Below are 15,301 nucleotides of genomic sequence, written 5' to 3'. Positions count from 1 at the left end.
TCCGCCTTGAAGGGTCAGTGTTTCAGCACTGGCGAAGGCCAAGTGCAGAAAGTACAGACGGACAGTCGCTGCTTCACATAGGTCCCTGCACTTTTTTATATATATATATTTTATTGACTTTTTACAGAGAGGAAGGGAGAGAGAGAGTTAGAAACATCGATGAGAGAGAAACATCGATCAGCTGCCTCCTGCACGTCTCCTACTGGAGATATGCCCGCAACCCAGGTACATGCCCTTGACCAGAATCGAACCTGGAACCTTCCAGTCCGCAGGCCGACGCTCTATCCACTGAGCCAAACCGGTTTCGGCGGTCCCTGCACTTTTGAAGAGGTCAGATGCACTTTCCCCATTCCTTGACAAATGCGCAAGGGATGAAAAGTGGCCATCACTGAGTCTTTTTTTTAAAAAAATATATTTTATTGATTTTTTACAGAGAGGAAGGGAGAGAGATAGAGAGTTAGAAACATCGATGAGAGAGAAATATCGATCAGCTGCCTCCAGCACTTCTCCTACTGGGGATGTGCCCGCAACCCAGGTACATGCCCTTGACCGGAATCGAACCTGGGACCCTTCAGTCCGCAGGCCGACGCTCTATCCACTGAGCCAAACCGGTTTTGGCCATCACTGAGTCTTATAAAGAAATTCAACGAGTATATTTTGAGCGTCACGTATACAGTATAATAGTCAGGTGCTTGGCTAGATGCTGGCGACCCAAGTGACTCTCCTCTCCTCCCCTCCCCCCATCACCACAGAGACTCTGCTTTTGGAGTTTGGAGGTGGAAGAGGCAGACAATAAACACGTTCAACAAATGACTAAGATAGTTTCTGACAGTGATAAGGGCTGTGAAAAGAATAAAAGCAGATTAATGGAGTAGAGAATGACTGGGTTTTACAGCTGACTCACTTCTTAGGTTTTGAATGGCTAACGTTTTGGACAAACCTCTGAAGGTTAGTAAGCAAATTCCTTCAAGCTAGTATACAGTCTTCAAGACTAACTTTAGGGAAATTTTGTACTCTGATGAATTCCTTTTCACAGGTCTTCTTTTAACACCTTATGTTATTCCTAAAACAAATATCTTCCTCTGATTTTGTAGTACGGTTTCCATGAATGCTGTTTCAAAGCTCAGATGCTGAGTCCTAGTCAGAAATGTTTTATTGGAGTCGTTTTCATGGTCTATGATCATTTATTTCTAGCTTCAGTAGGTAACAGATAGCAATAAAAAATTTAAAAATAGGCAAAAAACTAAAGCCATATATAAAAGTGACTCCAAACCCCTCATGACTGACAACAATGTGAAGAGATGGAAACCCATTCCTGATGTACCAACCTTTCTCCCAAAGAGACGAAAGCCGCTGTACCCCAAATATGCTCTCAGGAGGCCAGTGCAAGGAACAATTTCCTTGATGTCTCATGTTTTATCTTGTGAAACCAGGTTGCTCTTGCATTCTGTTCCGAGGGAAAAGCTTGAGGAAGATAACAGCATATTATTTTGGCTCCTCCTATCCCCTGCCATGTCCCAGGTAACCTAGAGTTAGCATCCTGGTTTCAACAGCAGAGCATGAAATCATCATTATCAATTTTTAAATTGATAAAGACATGGATTGTAGGGAATGTCGCCCTTGGGGAGGGGCAAAAGTATCTAATAGATGGAATGGAGTTTTTAATCCTCTCATAAAATAGTGAGTGACCTTTGAAAAATTATCACTAATATTAATAACCATAAACTTGAGTCACACGCACTCTCTGTGTTTATTCATGCTTTCATTGCTGTTCTAAGTTTACACATATGTTGTTCTGAAAGAAATGTTAAAATGCCTGACCATCAGTTTCAATGCATAGAATACGCTGCATAATATGCTCAGTGCACATATTGAGTCAATCAACAGGTGTTTTGCTTCTGAGCCGCATTCAGACAATACTCTCATGTAATTGGATACTATTGTAGGTTCATCACCATTTCACCTCCACGATACTGGAGGCCAGATAAATAATTCATTCCTGTTTCTGCAGGTCAAAACTTCTTGATATAAAATCTCAAGTGTGTATGCACTTTTAGATAAAAAACAGTCCAAGTTTGCCCTAGCTGGTTTGGCTCAATGGATAGAGCGTCGGCCTGCAGACTGAAGGGTCCCAGGTTCGATTCCGGCCAAGGGCACATGACTGGGTTGCAGACTCGATCCCCAGTAGGGGGCATGCAGGAGGCAGCCAATCAATGATTCTCATTATTGATGTTTCTATCTCCCTCCCCCTTCCTGTCTAAAATCAATAAAATATATTAAAAAAAAACACCAAAAAACCAGTCCAAGTTTATTAAATGTCCTGTACATACATTTACTTCCTGTGCCCCCCAGTGCCTAACAATGGTTGGTATAGAATTGGTGAATGAATTACTTTATTTAATCCTTACAACAGTGCTATGACTTTGAGTCTTATGATTTCTCCATTTTATAGAAAAGAGTAAATAATTTGCCCAAGGTTATGGAGCTCCTTAAGAGTCAGAGCTGGGCTTTGAATTCAGGTACTCTGATTCCAGAACTTGACCTATTCCTCCGTAAACCAGCTTGTGATAACTAGGTTTAAATCTGTTTTGGCCTTACATCACCCTTGATTGCCATTAGAGGCTGGTTATCCACTATGCAAACAACAAAAGAAATATAAAGTATAATAGAGTATTTATTGTGATCTCTAAATAGATATACTGTAATATTATAGTAAGTATACAAATATGATATATGTAATTCATACATATATAAATACTATAATTATAATGTTATAAATATTTATCTCTAAGAGTCAGTAAAATATGAAGTTTATATTTGCTTCCAAGTTTAACTGGAAATATTTGGAGGACATTTAGCCTTAGAGATATTTTAAACAGAGTATATAAGATATGAAGAAACTTCCAATGGCTTCCCACAGAGATACAGATAATCTTTATATCATAAGATATCCTTTTAAATTCACAATATCAACCTTCGAAACCCATGGGTTAAAGCTAAAATACAGCAAGTAGCCTGAAGACTGGATTTACGTTGACAGTTCCACCTAACAACTTTCTGCTACTGGCTTAAGAACTGTTTGTTATACATGATGCAGTATTATCAGCAAAAGAATCATAAATAATGGGTTGAACTAGATTACTTCTTAAGATCTTATAGCTCTTACATCTTGTAAAACTAAAATATGAAGGTACTTATTTTCTGGGCTCCAATTTAAATCTAATAGCAGCTCTTGGTCAGGGAGCTGCTATGCTGAATAGGAAAACCCATTCACATGACGACATTAGTATGACCCATCAATCCTCAATACCACCGAGCTCCCATCACCTCCAAGACCACTGACGAGGGAAAGAAGTAGAGAGTGGCCTATGATTGTAAGTCATTAATTAGTGCTACTCAAAGTATAGAACAGTGCCTGGTACCTGATAGTCACAGATTTTTACTGAATGCTCCCCCCTCCCCAAAGGACAATTAGACAGAGTTGGAATTTCTTGTTTGTGGAAGCAAGTTGTAAATATTAGGGCAGTTTCTATCCTTTCCAGTGCCATGAGTAGCCGTTGGACTCTGAACACAAAGGTTTTGCTGACTTCACAGACGTTAATGGTCCGGAAGCTTTGGCCTGGGAACCCTCCTCCTCCTCCCAGTGCTTCCAGCCCCTGGTTTCATGGGTAACTCTTTCCCAAACTCTTTTCTAAAATGAATGCCATCCACTTGGGAGGCGTCTTCCTGAGGTTTTACAGCTTAAGCATAAAAGTAGACGAAGTAAATAGATGGTAATTGACAAATTCATTGCTAGGTTAATGTGTACATTTCCACTCACAGCTAGTCATTTGTTTGTTCTAGCCTCAACCCCGACTGTGTGGAGCCCCTGCTGCCAAGACAGTCAGATGCAGCTTGAATTTCACACAGTTATGTCCATTGTTATTTGTACAGTGGAGATACCGTCAGTCTTCAACCAGTGTTTTCACACAGTGAATTTCAGTCCTAAGTAGACTTTTTTTTTTTTAATTAAAGAACAAACATCAGTAACACTAGCATGAATTTTTATAGGCTTTTCTTGCATATAGATATTATACAAATGGGATTTCTGTCTTTTAAATGCTAGAACTCTCTGAATTTTTTTTAAAATATATTTTTTTTAAATATATTTTTTTATTGATTTCAGAGAGGAAGGGAGTGGGAGAAAGAGATAGAAACATCAATGATTAGGGAGAATCATTGATCAGCTGCCTCCGGGGTGCCCCACACTGGGGATCGAGCGCGAAACCCAGGCATGTGCCCTGACTGGAAATCAAACCGTGACCTCCTGGTTCATAGGTCAGTACTCAACCATTGAGCCACACTGGCTAGGCTGGACTGAGTCTTGTATGTCTTTGTGTTCCCTTGAGAGCCTGGCACGCAGAGAATGTTTGGTAAGTCTTTGCGGTAGGCCTGGTTATTATGTACAGTGGATTAAAACGGAATATAAGAACTACATATATGGCTCAAAAAAAGGAAAACATTTGAAAAATGAATACAATGCAAATCATACCTCCTACCCACCATCTGCTTAGTTCTGATCTCACCTAAGAGTAAAAAAATTTTCTGTGTATTCTTCCAAAGTTTCTTTATAGATTGAAATATCATTTCTCTCTCCCATCTTTTTTCATGAAATATAGTGTATTATAACCAATAGTCTTGACCTTGTTTTTTTCACCTACCAATAAGGAGATCTTTCTATATTGGTATATAGAGAACTTTCTCCTTTTTAATGCTTGTTTAAAGAATACAGTGTGTGATTTCCTTAACCAGTCCCCTATTTGTTTTCAGTCTTTTCCTGTTGCAAATGGCTGCTGTTGAATTCCTTTACACAGACGTCATTTTGAATGTGTGCAAGCGTGACTGTAGACAGTTTCCCAGAAGTGGGAGAGGGCACGTGCATTTATAATTCGATAGATAACTGCCTCAATGACTTCTCAGGGTTAGACTAGCTTACATTCTCATCAACAGTACAATAAATCTTTTTCTAAAATTGAAGGCTTTGGTGTAGTTGCATCAGAACATGGGAACAGAGCAGGAATCAGGAGATAAGATAGGAGCACCCACTTGTTTCCAAGATTTTTAGCCCGTGATCTCATTTAGTTCCTACAAGAGCAAACATTAGATAATCAAACAGCTGAAAACCGCAGCTCAGTGAGGATGCATAACTTGCCCAAGGTCTCACAGCTAGTAAGTGATGGGGTTGGGGCTTAGTCTGTGAGGCTCTGAACCCCTGCTCTGCTCACAGACTCCAGTCCCATCTGGGGTCTAGGTTCGGCTCTGCCAGAGCTCGTCATGTCACCTTACACCTAGGAGGAATGCAACGCGTTTCTGTAGAGTGCGTGGATGGGTGAATGAGTGAGTAAACAGAGATGGGAGTACTACTTAGAAAAGCAGAGAGAGAATAGGAATCGGGACCCATAGAGTACAGAAACTGGAAAGTAATTTTAGCCAAAATGGGCTTGGGAAGAGAGTGTTGGGTTATTAAGAGGGTCTTCTAGTCAGACAGGAAAAGGTCAACACAGCAAAACAAAGTTTTATTGTGTTCTGCTAAATCATGCTCCTGTAAGGTTGCCACATGTCCCAGCTTCTGTGTACAGTTTCACTTATGTTAATGTTTTACAACATCAAGTTTAAAATGAAAACCTAATACTTGTGGGGGGTTACTGAAAGGCTCACCAAAACTGATAAAAGCATCGAACTTGGCTAGGCTTCAAATCCTGGTGTGTACAAGTGTAGGTAGTACTGGGTAACGATTGTTTTTTTAAAATCCAAATACCAGACTAAAGCTCGGCAAGTGCGTGTTAATGTCTGGAAAATACCCTAATGACCTCAAAGCTTCTCTACTGCCAGGGCTGTTACTAGTGTTCATTCCTTGAACCCCTCCTTGGGAACTGCCCAGGGGGTCAGAGCTTTGCCCTTTAAGGATGAAGACTGAAACAAACAAACAAACACCCACATTGTTTTTAACAGTTAAAATTCCACGGGAATTATGTGTGCTTATCAAGCGTTCTGAGGTATCTTTCCAACTATGTGTTCTTGTTTCTCTGTAGTAAAATTTAAAAATTAGGTTTACAAAAAAAAAAAAAATAGGTTTACCTTCAAACTTTATTGCATTTACCTTGTGATGGTCAAAACTAATTTTAAATAAGCAAATCCAAGTATTTCTACTATAAAAGAAAAATGGTTTGTCTGATTTTTATTTGCCCTCTATAGGATTTTTAAAAAATTGTTTTTATTGATGGTTTTATACTTCCCTACATAGGATATTGCTTAGGTTCACCTCTCTTCAAAATGAGTGCCTTGTTAACATCTGTCGACCAACAGAATGCGCCTTTGGGGATTAGCGTGTGTGCCATGGCACACAAGGACAGCATTTCTACGTACACTGATGAGGGAAAGGGGCAGAAATATGTAGAGTAGCGTCACAGCTCCACAAATGTTTGTTGGATGGATGGATAAAGAAATGAATGGGACTGAGGGGAAAGCAAAGTAAAAATAGGAGAGGGAAGATGACTAGGCTCTGCCCTTGAGTTGACTGATGCTACATCTCTGGTTCCCGAAGCTCAAAACCTACGAGAACCTAGAGATGGTGGCAACAAGGAAAAAATACCAAGATCTCCCTTTCTCACTGATTCTCTAGAAAACCCTGTAGACGCAGGCCGGTGAGGTCTTTGGGATGTCTGATCTGTCACCCCGGGGGTAGGACATACTGCTCAAGGTTTCCTCCTTGCTGGGTAGAAACTTGTCATTTCTGATTAGGGTAACTTGTTCTAATAAACACTTTATATGCATTATTTAATTTGATTAGCCCAATGGTGAGTGCTGATTTTTTAACTTGTATATCAATTATTTTCTTATTTTTAGCATATGCTCCTCATAATCATCTTTTTTCATGGTACAGTCACATTTCATCCAGTAGAATATTTATCTTTTCCCACAATTTTTAGATTTTAAGTTGTTCTTCAGCTTTTGCTATTATAAAGAATACTGGGATAATATACTTTCCCCCAAAGCATTTCCCTGACATTTATGCTTTTAGGATAAATTTCCAGGATCACTGGGTCAAAGAGTATAGGCATGTATTGTCACAATGACTTTTCATTCATTGTTTAATGTGAGGTGATGGCTCATGGAACTCTGAGACAGGTGGGAGAGACAGGTTCACTGCGATTTTACAGACGAGATCATTGGGAGCTAAGTTCCCCAGGTCATACAGTTAGAGGAAGAGCCATCGTTAAAATGCATGCTTCTCAGATCTCTCCTAATTTGTCTTCCCAGTGCGCCCCCAAAATGAAATGAACTGAACATGCCACTTTCCTTCCCAGACATTTTAGTCTTGACCTAATGGGGCTTCTCTGTCACGAGGCCTCCTCCTTTCACTCAGGGTCCTTCTACTTTAGAAGGAAAGTAAGACATTTCAAGCAGCCCAAGGACCACACATGGTGAAATCTTCAGCTACATCTAAGGAGGAAGAAAGGTGGAACAGGGACAAGAACATGAGAAAACAAAATGTACTACATTAGAATATGGGACAGGAACCATGAGAAAGTGCATAAGGAGCAAACATGAAAAACACACTGTGATTTTGAAGGACCTTCATGCTCAGGATGAGGTGTGTGAGCTGAAGACAGCAAAGAGACTTGAATTAGGGAGCGTTAGGGTCATGGTAATGGCCTTTCTGTACTCAATTGCACCCAAGACTGTCTTGAACTGTCAAATCTACTTCTTGATAGCAATATACTTTCTCAAGATAGAAACTAAACAAGAATGTGTATTTTCTTCTTATCTTTCAAATGAACGATCAAAAAGTAACTTCAAATATGTATTTTTCAACCACAGAAGAAAGTGAGTCCTGCTTTGTCCAACCCAAACCCCATACATTGGGAGGAGAATCTACTATTTATGACAAGGCACAAAAGGAAAACCTTCCTCCGTTAGAGAAGCTCAAGATTTCAGCAGCGTCTACAGCTAATGGTGTTAAATCCCTTCATGATCAGCCCCTGGCAAAGGACGCTGCAGACCCGCTGGGATCCCCGGAGAAGATTCGGCCTTTAGAGGGACCCCAGGAGTCTGGGCCACTTCAGCAAGATGGCAAAGATGAAACTCCCGGAGCAGGAGGACAGAAAGATGTGAAAGCAGTGACAGAGGCCCAGCCTTTGGAAGGAAATGCCGAGTCGGAACCTTTAGGAACAGAAGCCAGGCATCAGCCTTTGAGGACAGCCGGCGAGAGGGACTCCCCTGGAGCCGTAGGAGACACCGAGACTCCACAGACTGCCAGAGAGGTGAAACCTCTAAGAAGAGCTGGAAAAATCCCACCTCTGGAAGCAGGTAGAGGGTCACAACCTCCAGCAAAGCCCCACCTCCTAGACACCGTTCCCACGGAGACGGAAGCTCCAGAAATAGTGGAAGGACGTCAGCCTGTTGAAACAGCTGAGGAACATCAACTTCAAGAAACACTGGGGAGGGATGAGCGATCCCAACTCCTAGAAACAGCGTCCAAAGGGAAAGGATTTCTGGAAATACCGGAAGGAGGTCAGCTTGTGGAAGCAGCTGTAAAGAACGATTTGATTCCTAAAACTCCTGAAGGTCTGGTAAACATGGAGCAGATTCAACCGGAAGGACTAGTCGGAAGCGTGGAGCGTCCAGCAGGACCTCTGGAAACAGGGACAGACATGGACATGGTCAGGAAAATTCACACCAAAAAGGAGGACCAAAACATTGAAGGTAAGAGATGCTGTTAGAGATTCAGGATGCTTAGATGGGCTTCATAAGAGGTCATCTTGGGGGAAGGGGCGGGGGGGGGGGGGGATGTGGCTTCTCCATACACTGAAGTATCTATTACAGGTGGTTGAAGTTCCTTGGACCCAAGTCAAGAAGGTTTCCATATCTGGAAAACAGGCGTTTGGCTTTCCAGCAAACTTTTCTAAAGCACGTTCTGTGTCCAGATTTCTAACCTAGAGTTTCATCATTGGAGAGAACCGAATATTGAAGCCAACATGTTAATATTTCTGGACTTTCCCATGTTTACTCTTCATCAGGTCCCATGTGAGGTGTGAGGTTCCAAAGGAAAGATGAATAGATGGTTAGTGGAGGAATTGACCTCCTAAGGAAAGAACACACAAATCATGGATCTTAACAGTGTAATTTTTATCTTTGCCAGTTTTATTTTTTTTTTATTTTTTTTTAAATATATTTTATTGATTTTTTACAGAGAGGAAGGGAGAGAGATAGAGAGTTAGAAACATCGATGAGAGAGAAACATCGATCAGCTGCCTCCTGCACATCTCCCACTGGGGATGTGCCCACAACCCAGGTACATGCCCTTGACCGGAATAGAACCTGGGACCTTTCGGTCTGCAGGCCGACGCTCTATCCACTGAGCCAAACCGGTTTCGGCATCTTTGCCAGTTTTATCCTTAGAAAATTACTCTGCCCTTGTCCTCCTATACGCTTTTTACCTTTAAGAGAATACTAGAGGAAATGGATTGTTTTTGGCATATGGTGTTTTTTAAGTGTATCTTACCAGAGAAAAATAAATGGTGCCTATACTGTACTTTATTGGAGTTATTGTAAAAAATAACATTTCTTCTGGGGCATGATTTACATTTTGGCTAATTTTAGCTTACACTATAATTAAGTGAAGCATTTATCCCTCTGTTGCTTAATTCTTTCATTTATTAGCGCAATGGTTTTTGTGCTTAATCATATGTGAGGCGCTAGGGTTCAGGAGGAGTAAGAGATTGCTCCTGTTCTCAAGGGGGTCACAGTCTAGTGGGAAGAAGGCAGGATTTAAACAAATTACCACAACCTATTGAGATAAGCACTTTGATGAAGATATGTAGACGTACTCTGGGAGTAACAAGGGAGAAACAAGAAATAGCAGATATTTGTTAGACCAGGGCTGGCAAAGTCAAGCTCTAGGGCCTAGGATACTGAGAGGGAGTGAAGGGAGGGGCACGTGGAAGGTCCCGCGGAGCTCACAGGGACTTTGGTCGATAGGAACGTGGTCCCGATCGAAGAGGCAGCTGCTTCTTGGCTCCACCATGAGCATGGGGCCAGTGTTGTCCAAACCGACTTCTGAGGGAAATAGATTGGTATGTGCAGTGTCCAGATTCAGAAGTGTTGTTATTGGCATTCAGAGCATCTGAGAGAACCAGGGTGATCACCTTTCTTGAAACCACCAAAAAAATGTATTGTTTGGACCTAAAGAGTAGGAGCTGTCCCCAGCCCTGGCCAGTGTAGCAGTGGTTGAGTGTCGGCCTGGGCACTGAAAGGTTCAGGGTTATATTCCCTATTGGGGCATGTGCAGGAGGCAACCAATCGATGTATCTCTCTCACATCGATGTTTGTCTCTTTCCCTCCCTCTCTTCCATTCTCTCTAAAAAATGAATGGAAAAAATATACTTGGGTGAGGATTAACAACAACAAAAATCTGTCCCCATTGGCAACCAGCTGTGGGTACTTCATTGTTAATGCTCAGCAAGCATCGCTTAATATCTCCTGTGGTTCCTTTTCCAGGCGAGACAGGCGAAGAGGTTGGAACAGAGATGGAGAAAGTTAGTGAAAGAGCGGAAACAAAAGAAGAAACAGGAGGAGCTGTGGATCTTCCAGCAGCCACCTAGATAGGTATGGTGATGGAAGGGTGAATGGACACAGAGTGTCATCACAGAGGACAGAAAGATGTAGGGAAGCTTGTGGTTACAGATCTCACCTTAATGACAATAGCCAGAGCCAGTAACAACTAGGGTTTATGATCAGTAAAGAGTTTGAGGGTGTTTTCTTCATTGTGGCAATGGGTCAATTCAGTTTAGAAAATGAGACCCTAAAATGAAAATATAAACCTTTAGGTATTGGTGGCTGGAGGAGGGAGTTAGCAAATTTTAGGGAGCTCAGGATAATAAAGTCTCACAGTTATAATTACTATGGAATAAGAATGAACAACAAAATGATGCAAACTATACCTAGGATGTCTTTCCTACAACAGAAAGGCTGGTAGAAACCTTAGAACGTATGTCATCTAATTACCTTCTCTTCTAGAGTCTATCTACTACTGTAGAGCCTTATTCATCATGTCATGTTAAAAATGTTAACAAAGTCCTTGTCAGAGGAATTCAAACTCTGGTGCTGCTGCGAGATGAGGCGTTTTCACAGTGAAAGGCTACACATCTTCCATGTGCCATTTTGAATCAAGTATAGATTTTACACTCATGTGAGGTATCTCATTTGATCTTACCCTTTTGACTGACATGAAAGGTGTTCTAAATTAATTGAATTTTTAAAATATATTTTATCGATTTTTTTACAGAGAGGAAGGGAGAGGGATAAAGAGTTAGAAACATCGATGAGAGAGAAACATCGATTCAGCTGCCTCCTGCATACCCCCTCCTACTGGGGATGTGCCCGCAACCAAGGTACATGCCCTTGCCCGGAATCGACCCTGGGGCCCTTCAATCCGCAGGCCGATGCTCTATCCACTGAGCCAAACCGGTTAGGGCAATTAATTGACTTTTTAAAGTATTTCAGCCCTAGCCGGTTTGGCTCAAGCTCAGTAACAAGCTATATATTTGGTGTAGTTCCAAAAAGAGCAATATTTTTAGGTCAGAAAGTTATATAAATTGGAGCTGATATAACATATTTCAAGCTACATTTTGTAATGCAAAGATGTTTTTCATGACCAAAAGGTATTTTTATATAGATATCTACTAAGTAGAAAATATCAAAGCTTAGTGTAAAATATGAATGATCACCTTAAAAAGTGGAATTATACTTTTATCAAGTACCGAAATAGTAGGATTCATTTACTTAACAGGCATAAAGGGATTTTTATGCCTATTAAGTAAATGTGGATTTTTTTCAGTATGTAACAGAGATCTGTTCAGAACTCATGCTTGAAAGAACTCTTTCTCAAAAACATTATTATATAGTTGTAATGTACAAGTTTTCAAATGTTTTATTAATCCCATTATTTTCCATTAATGACTAAAATCATTCTCAGAAAAATTTGGAACTTTGTATAAATTTATGGTACTTTTTGTACTTTTGTCTTTGGTCTTTAATGTAGTTACTAACACCTTTTTAGAAACTATTCTTATTCTTTTAGATAATATTAAGTTTTTAATTCAAAACTTATAAAGAAAATGAAAATGTTCTATAATATTTGACTAGTTCAAAGTTGAAGTATTCCATATAAGTAATCTGTTAATTTTTAAAAACAAAATTAAGGTAATGAATGTCTATAGTAAAACTCAATACAGAAAGGTATAAAATGGGCAGTGAACTTCTCCCTCCCACATCCCTTACTTAGTCCTTCTACAAAGAGGTAATAAAGTTTCTTATGTATACTTCCATAAGGTCCTGTCTATGCCAGGCTATATGTATATGCTAAAACAAAAGTGTATATTTACATATCCACATCGTAAAACACAAATGACAATTTACATAGCCCTTGCGTTGTGAGAAGCGCTTGTAAAACCACTGATCTATCCTTTCCTATGTTAGATTGTTTTTCTTTTGCCAAAGACAGATAGACTTAGCATAGCAAAGTGCATTCTGGTCCTAAGTCCCCAGACTCTGACAAGAGATGATCAATTTTGCCCCCAGATGAAAAATGTACAAGTTGGACAGAAGGCTTGAGCTGTTCATAATGAATGAACAGAACAACTATCATCAGGGCTGGATTTCCTGATCCCGGGTGCTGTATAGCCACTCTGTAGCCCAGTTGGTGTTATACTAGGATAATTTTAGTGTTTTCTATTCCTGACCGGAGGGCAATGCTGAGCAAATGATTTGCCAGCGAGCAGCCACAGTAGGGAGAGAACCTTTGCATTCACCAGCAGAGGGTGCAATTGCAAACCGGGGAGCTCTCCCGCCCCGACTGCACACTGTCGGCAGGAAGTGCCCTGACCTCGCCTCCTGGGGGACCCACAGGATAGGAGCATGTGGTCCACCGGTGACCTTGTTGCTTTTCTCATTTAGACTTTGGAGCCAGAGCTCCTAGAGAAGCTAATGGCCTCTGAACAGTCAAAACACCCACTTCGCTTTTAACAAACACGTCATTGCACACTTGCTTTTGGATTATGAATGGCTTTTAAAGGAAAATGTCTTTTCCACATTTAACTAGGTAAAGAGTGTTGGATGGTCATGGTCCAATAATCCTAGTAGGATTTACACCTGTGCTCATTTGGAAACTGCAATAGCTTGTTAGAGCATCTAATATTATAAGCATCTCAGTTTTATAAAGGTGATGTGGTGACCCAGTTAGTTCTGAATTGTCCCACGAAAGCCACCATAAAGCCATTCGTGTGGCCCACACACATCTGTACGGTAAAAGGAGAGTGATCCTCTTCTCTGTTTCCTCACACCAAACTGCAAGGCATGGCTGTGCCTGAATAGCTGAAAGCATTTACTTACAGGATGTCATTGAGTCTAACACTTCATCAGCACCTCTCCTCCCAGAGCTTATCAAGTTAATGAGCATCTGGTTATCATTTCAAGCTTTTAATCGCAGAAACAGAATCAGTGTAATTTCAGAGAGCAGCTGACAGGTGTGTAATTTCTCTTTCCAGTTCTTGTTACTACCAGCTAAAGTTAGGGAACTACGTGGTGGAATTAATTCACACGGAGTACAATTGGAGGCCTTTGGCTTTATTTCAGAAATACCACTCAGCTAACTTATTGGACAATATTTGGGATATTGCAAGCTAACAATAATATCATGATTTCTGTGCCTAATAAAAGAAGTCTCCAAACATCAAATCCAGGCTTTAATAACTTTTGAAAGTAGAAGAAGGGCCAGTCCATATTCTATTAATCTAAATTGCCCTTTCAGCTTAATAATGTGCTACTGACATGAATAAACATGCTACACTCTCAACTGTTGAGCACAGAGATCTGCAAGCCTCAACAGTTTCTAGGATAAGAGTTCTGAGAAGCCACTTACGGATACTAATTTTGGTTTGACATCTGCCTCGTTTTTTTTCCCTTGTAGAATATAGATAGTTGTCAAATTTTTCTTAATAAAACAAAAGTAACTGGAGCAGCATATCATTCATACTATTATCTACATTTATGAAAAAATTATGCATATTATATTGAATTGACTTATGCAACCCTGATTCCAAACACTTAAAAAAAATTATTCAGTGACAAGAAAAGAGGCTTCTATGGTAGCTGCACTGTGTGGCTTTGGGTTGGGAGGGAGTGTCAGCCCCAGTACATCACTGGTCAGCGCACAAACCTGGGTTTCGGGTTCAATCCCCAGTTGGGGTGAGTATGTGAGGAAACTGATCGATGTTTCTCTCTCACATTGATGTTTTTCTCTTTCTCTCTTTGTCTGTCTCCTTCCCTCTCTCCCTCTCTCTCAGCATGTCCTTGAGTGAGGATTAAAAAAATAATAATAAAACAACTTTTAAAAAAAGTGTTTATCATTGCAAATATCTAGCCCTGAATGTTTGATAGAGTTTACCTATATATTTTTTTATCATTTATTTAATGATATCATACTTCAAAGAGATTGCTCTCTGAATGTTTGATAGGCTAACATAAGTGTTCCTTTTCACATGTAACAAAATCTAGTGATTCTCCTTTAGAGTGGAAAGAAGACTCAAACTTCCAACCCAGCCACCAACAAGCCAACAACTTGGGCACCAGCACTTTATTTCCAGCTCTTTAACTCTAGGGTTTGAATTTGAAGTCATGACCTATCCATGACCTAAGTATGCCCCTTAGGCCCAGCCTAGACAGAGTATCTAATTTCCTGGCTATATTATTTTACTGTTTTTTAATCAAAGAAAACACCAAGCCCAATTTTATAGGTAAACTCTATATTTTTTAATAGAAAAAAATATTTAAACTACTGATTCCATTTCTTTCATGGTAAAAGGAACATTCAGATTTTCTAGTTTTTTCTTCAGTCAGTTTTTCTTCAGTTATTTACATTGTAGAATTTGTGCACTTCATCTAAATTTTCATATCTGTAGGCATCTTTTTCATCTCTTCTGGCTATATTCAAGTTCCCCTTTTCGTCTAAGATTGCTTATTTAGGATTCTTCCTTTTTTAAGTCAGTCTTGCTCAGAGGTTGATCAATTTTGGTTTGGTTGATCTTATTTTCTTTTTCTTTTATCATTCACTAGAGGCCTGGTGCACGAATTTGTGCACGGATGGGGTCCCTCGGCCTGGCTGGCGATCGAGGCCGTCTCTCCCAGTCCTGATCAGGGCGATTGGGGCCGGCTGGCTTGGGGGAGGGACCGCGGGAGGTTGGCTGTGGGAGCACACTGACCA

The 15,301-nt window shown here is 40.5% G+C and overlaps 1 protein-coding gene across 3 annotated transcripts in view; it reads left to right on the top strand.

Annotated features, from left to right (window-relative positions):
• The window catches only part of ERICH5 (glutamate rich 5), a 31,407-nt gene that overhangs the window by 5,516 nt on the left and 10,590 nt on the right, over positions 1-15,301 (top strand). For all 3 annotated transcript variants that reach the window (XM_059672148.1, XM_059672146.1, XM_059672147.1), the window contains exons 2-3: positions 7,861-8,745; positions 10,540-10,647. In XM_059672148.1, coding sequence (XP_059528131.1) covers positions 7,861-8,745; positions 10,540-10,643 — 989 coding nt within the window. In that variant the 3' untranslated portion in view covers positions 10,644-10,647. The remainder of the gene's footprint in view (positions 1-7,860; positions 8,746-10,539; positions 10,648-15,301) is intronic.

This window comes from Myotis daubentonii, chromosome 17, assembly GCF_963259705.1.
Source record: "Myotis daubentonii chromosome 17, mMyoDau2.1, whole genome shotgun sequence".
Taxonomy (NCBI): Eukaryota; Metazoa; Chordata; class Mammalia; order Chiroptera; family Vespertilionidae; genus Myotis; species Myotis daubentonii.
The sequence above is the reverse complement of the archived record's forward strand: the minus strand, read 5'-3'. Positions and strand labels throughout refer to the sequence as shown.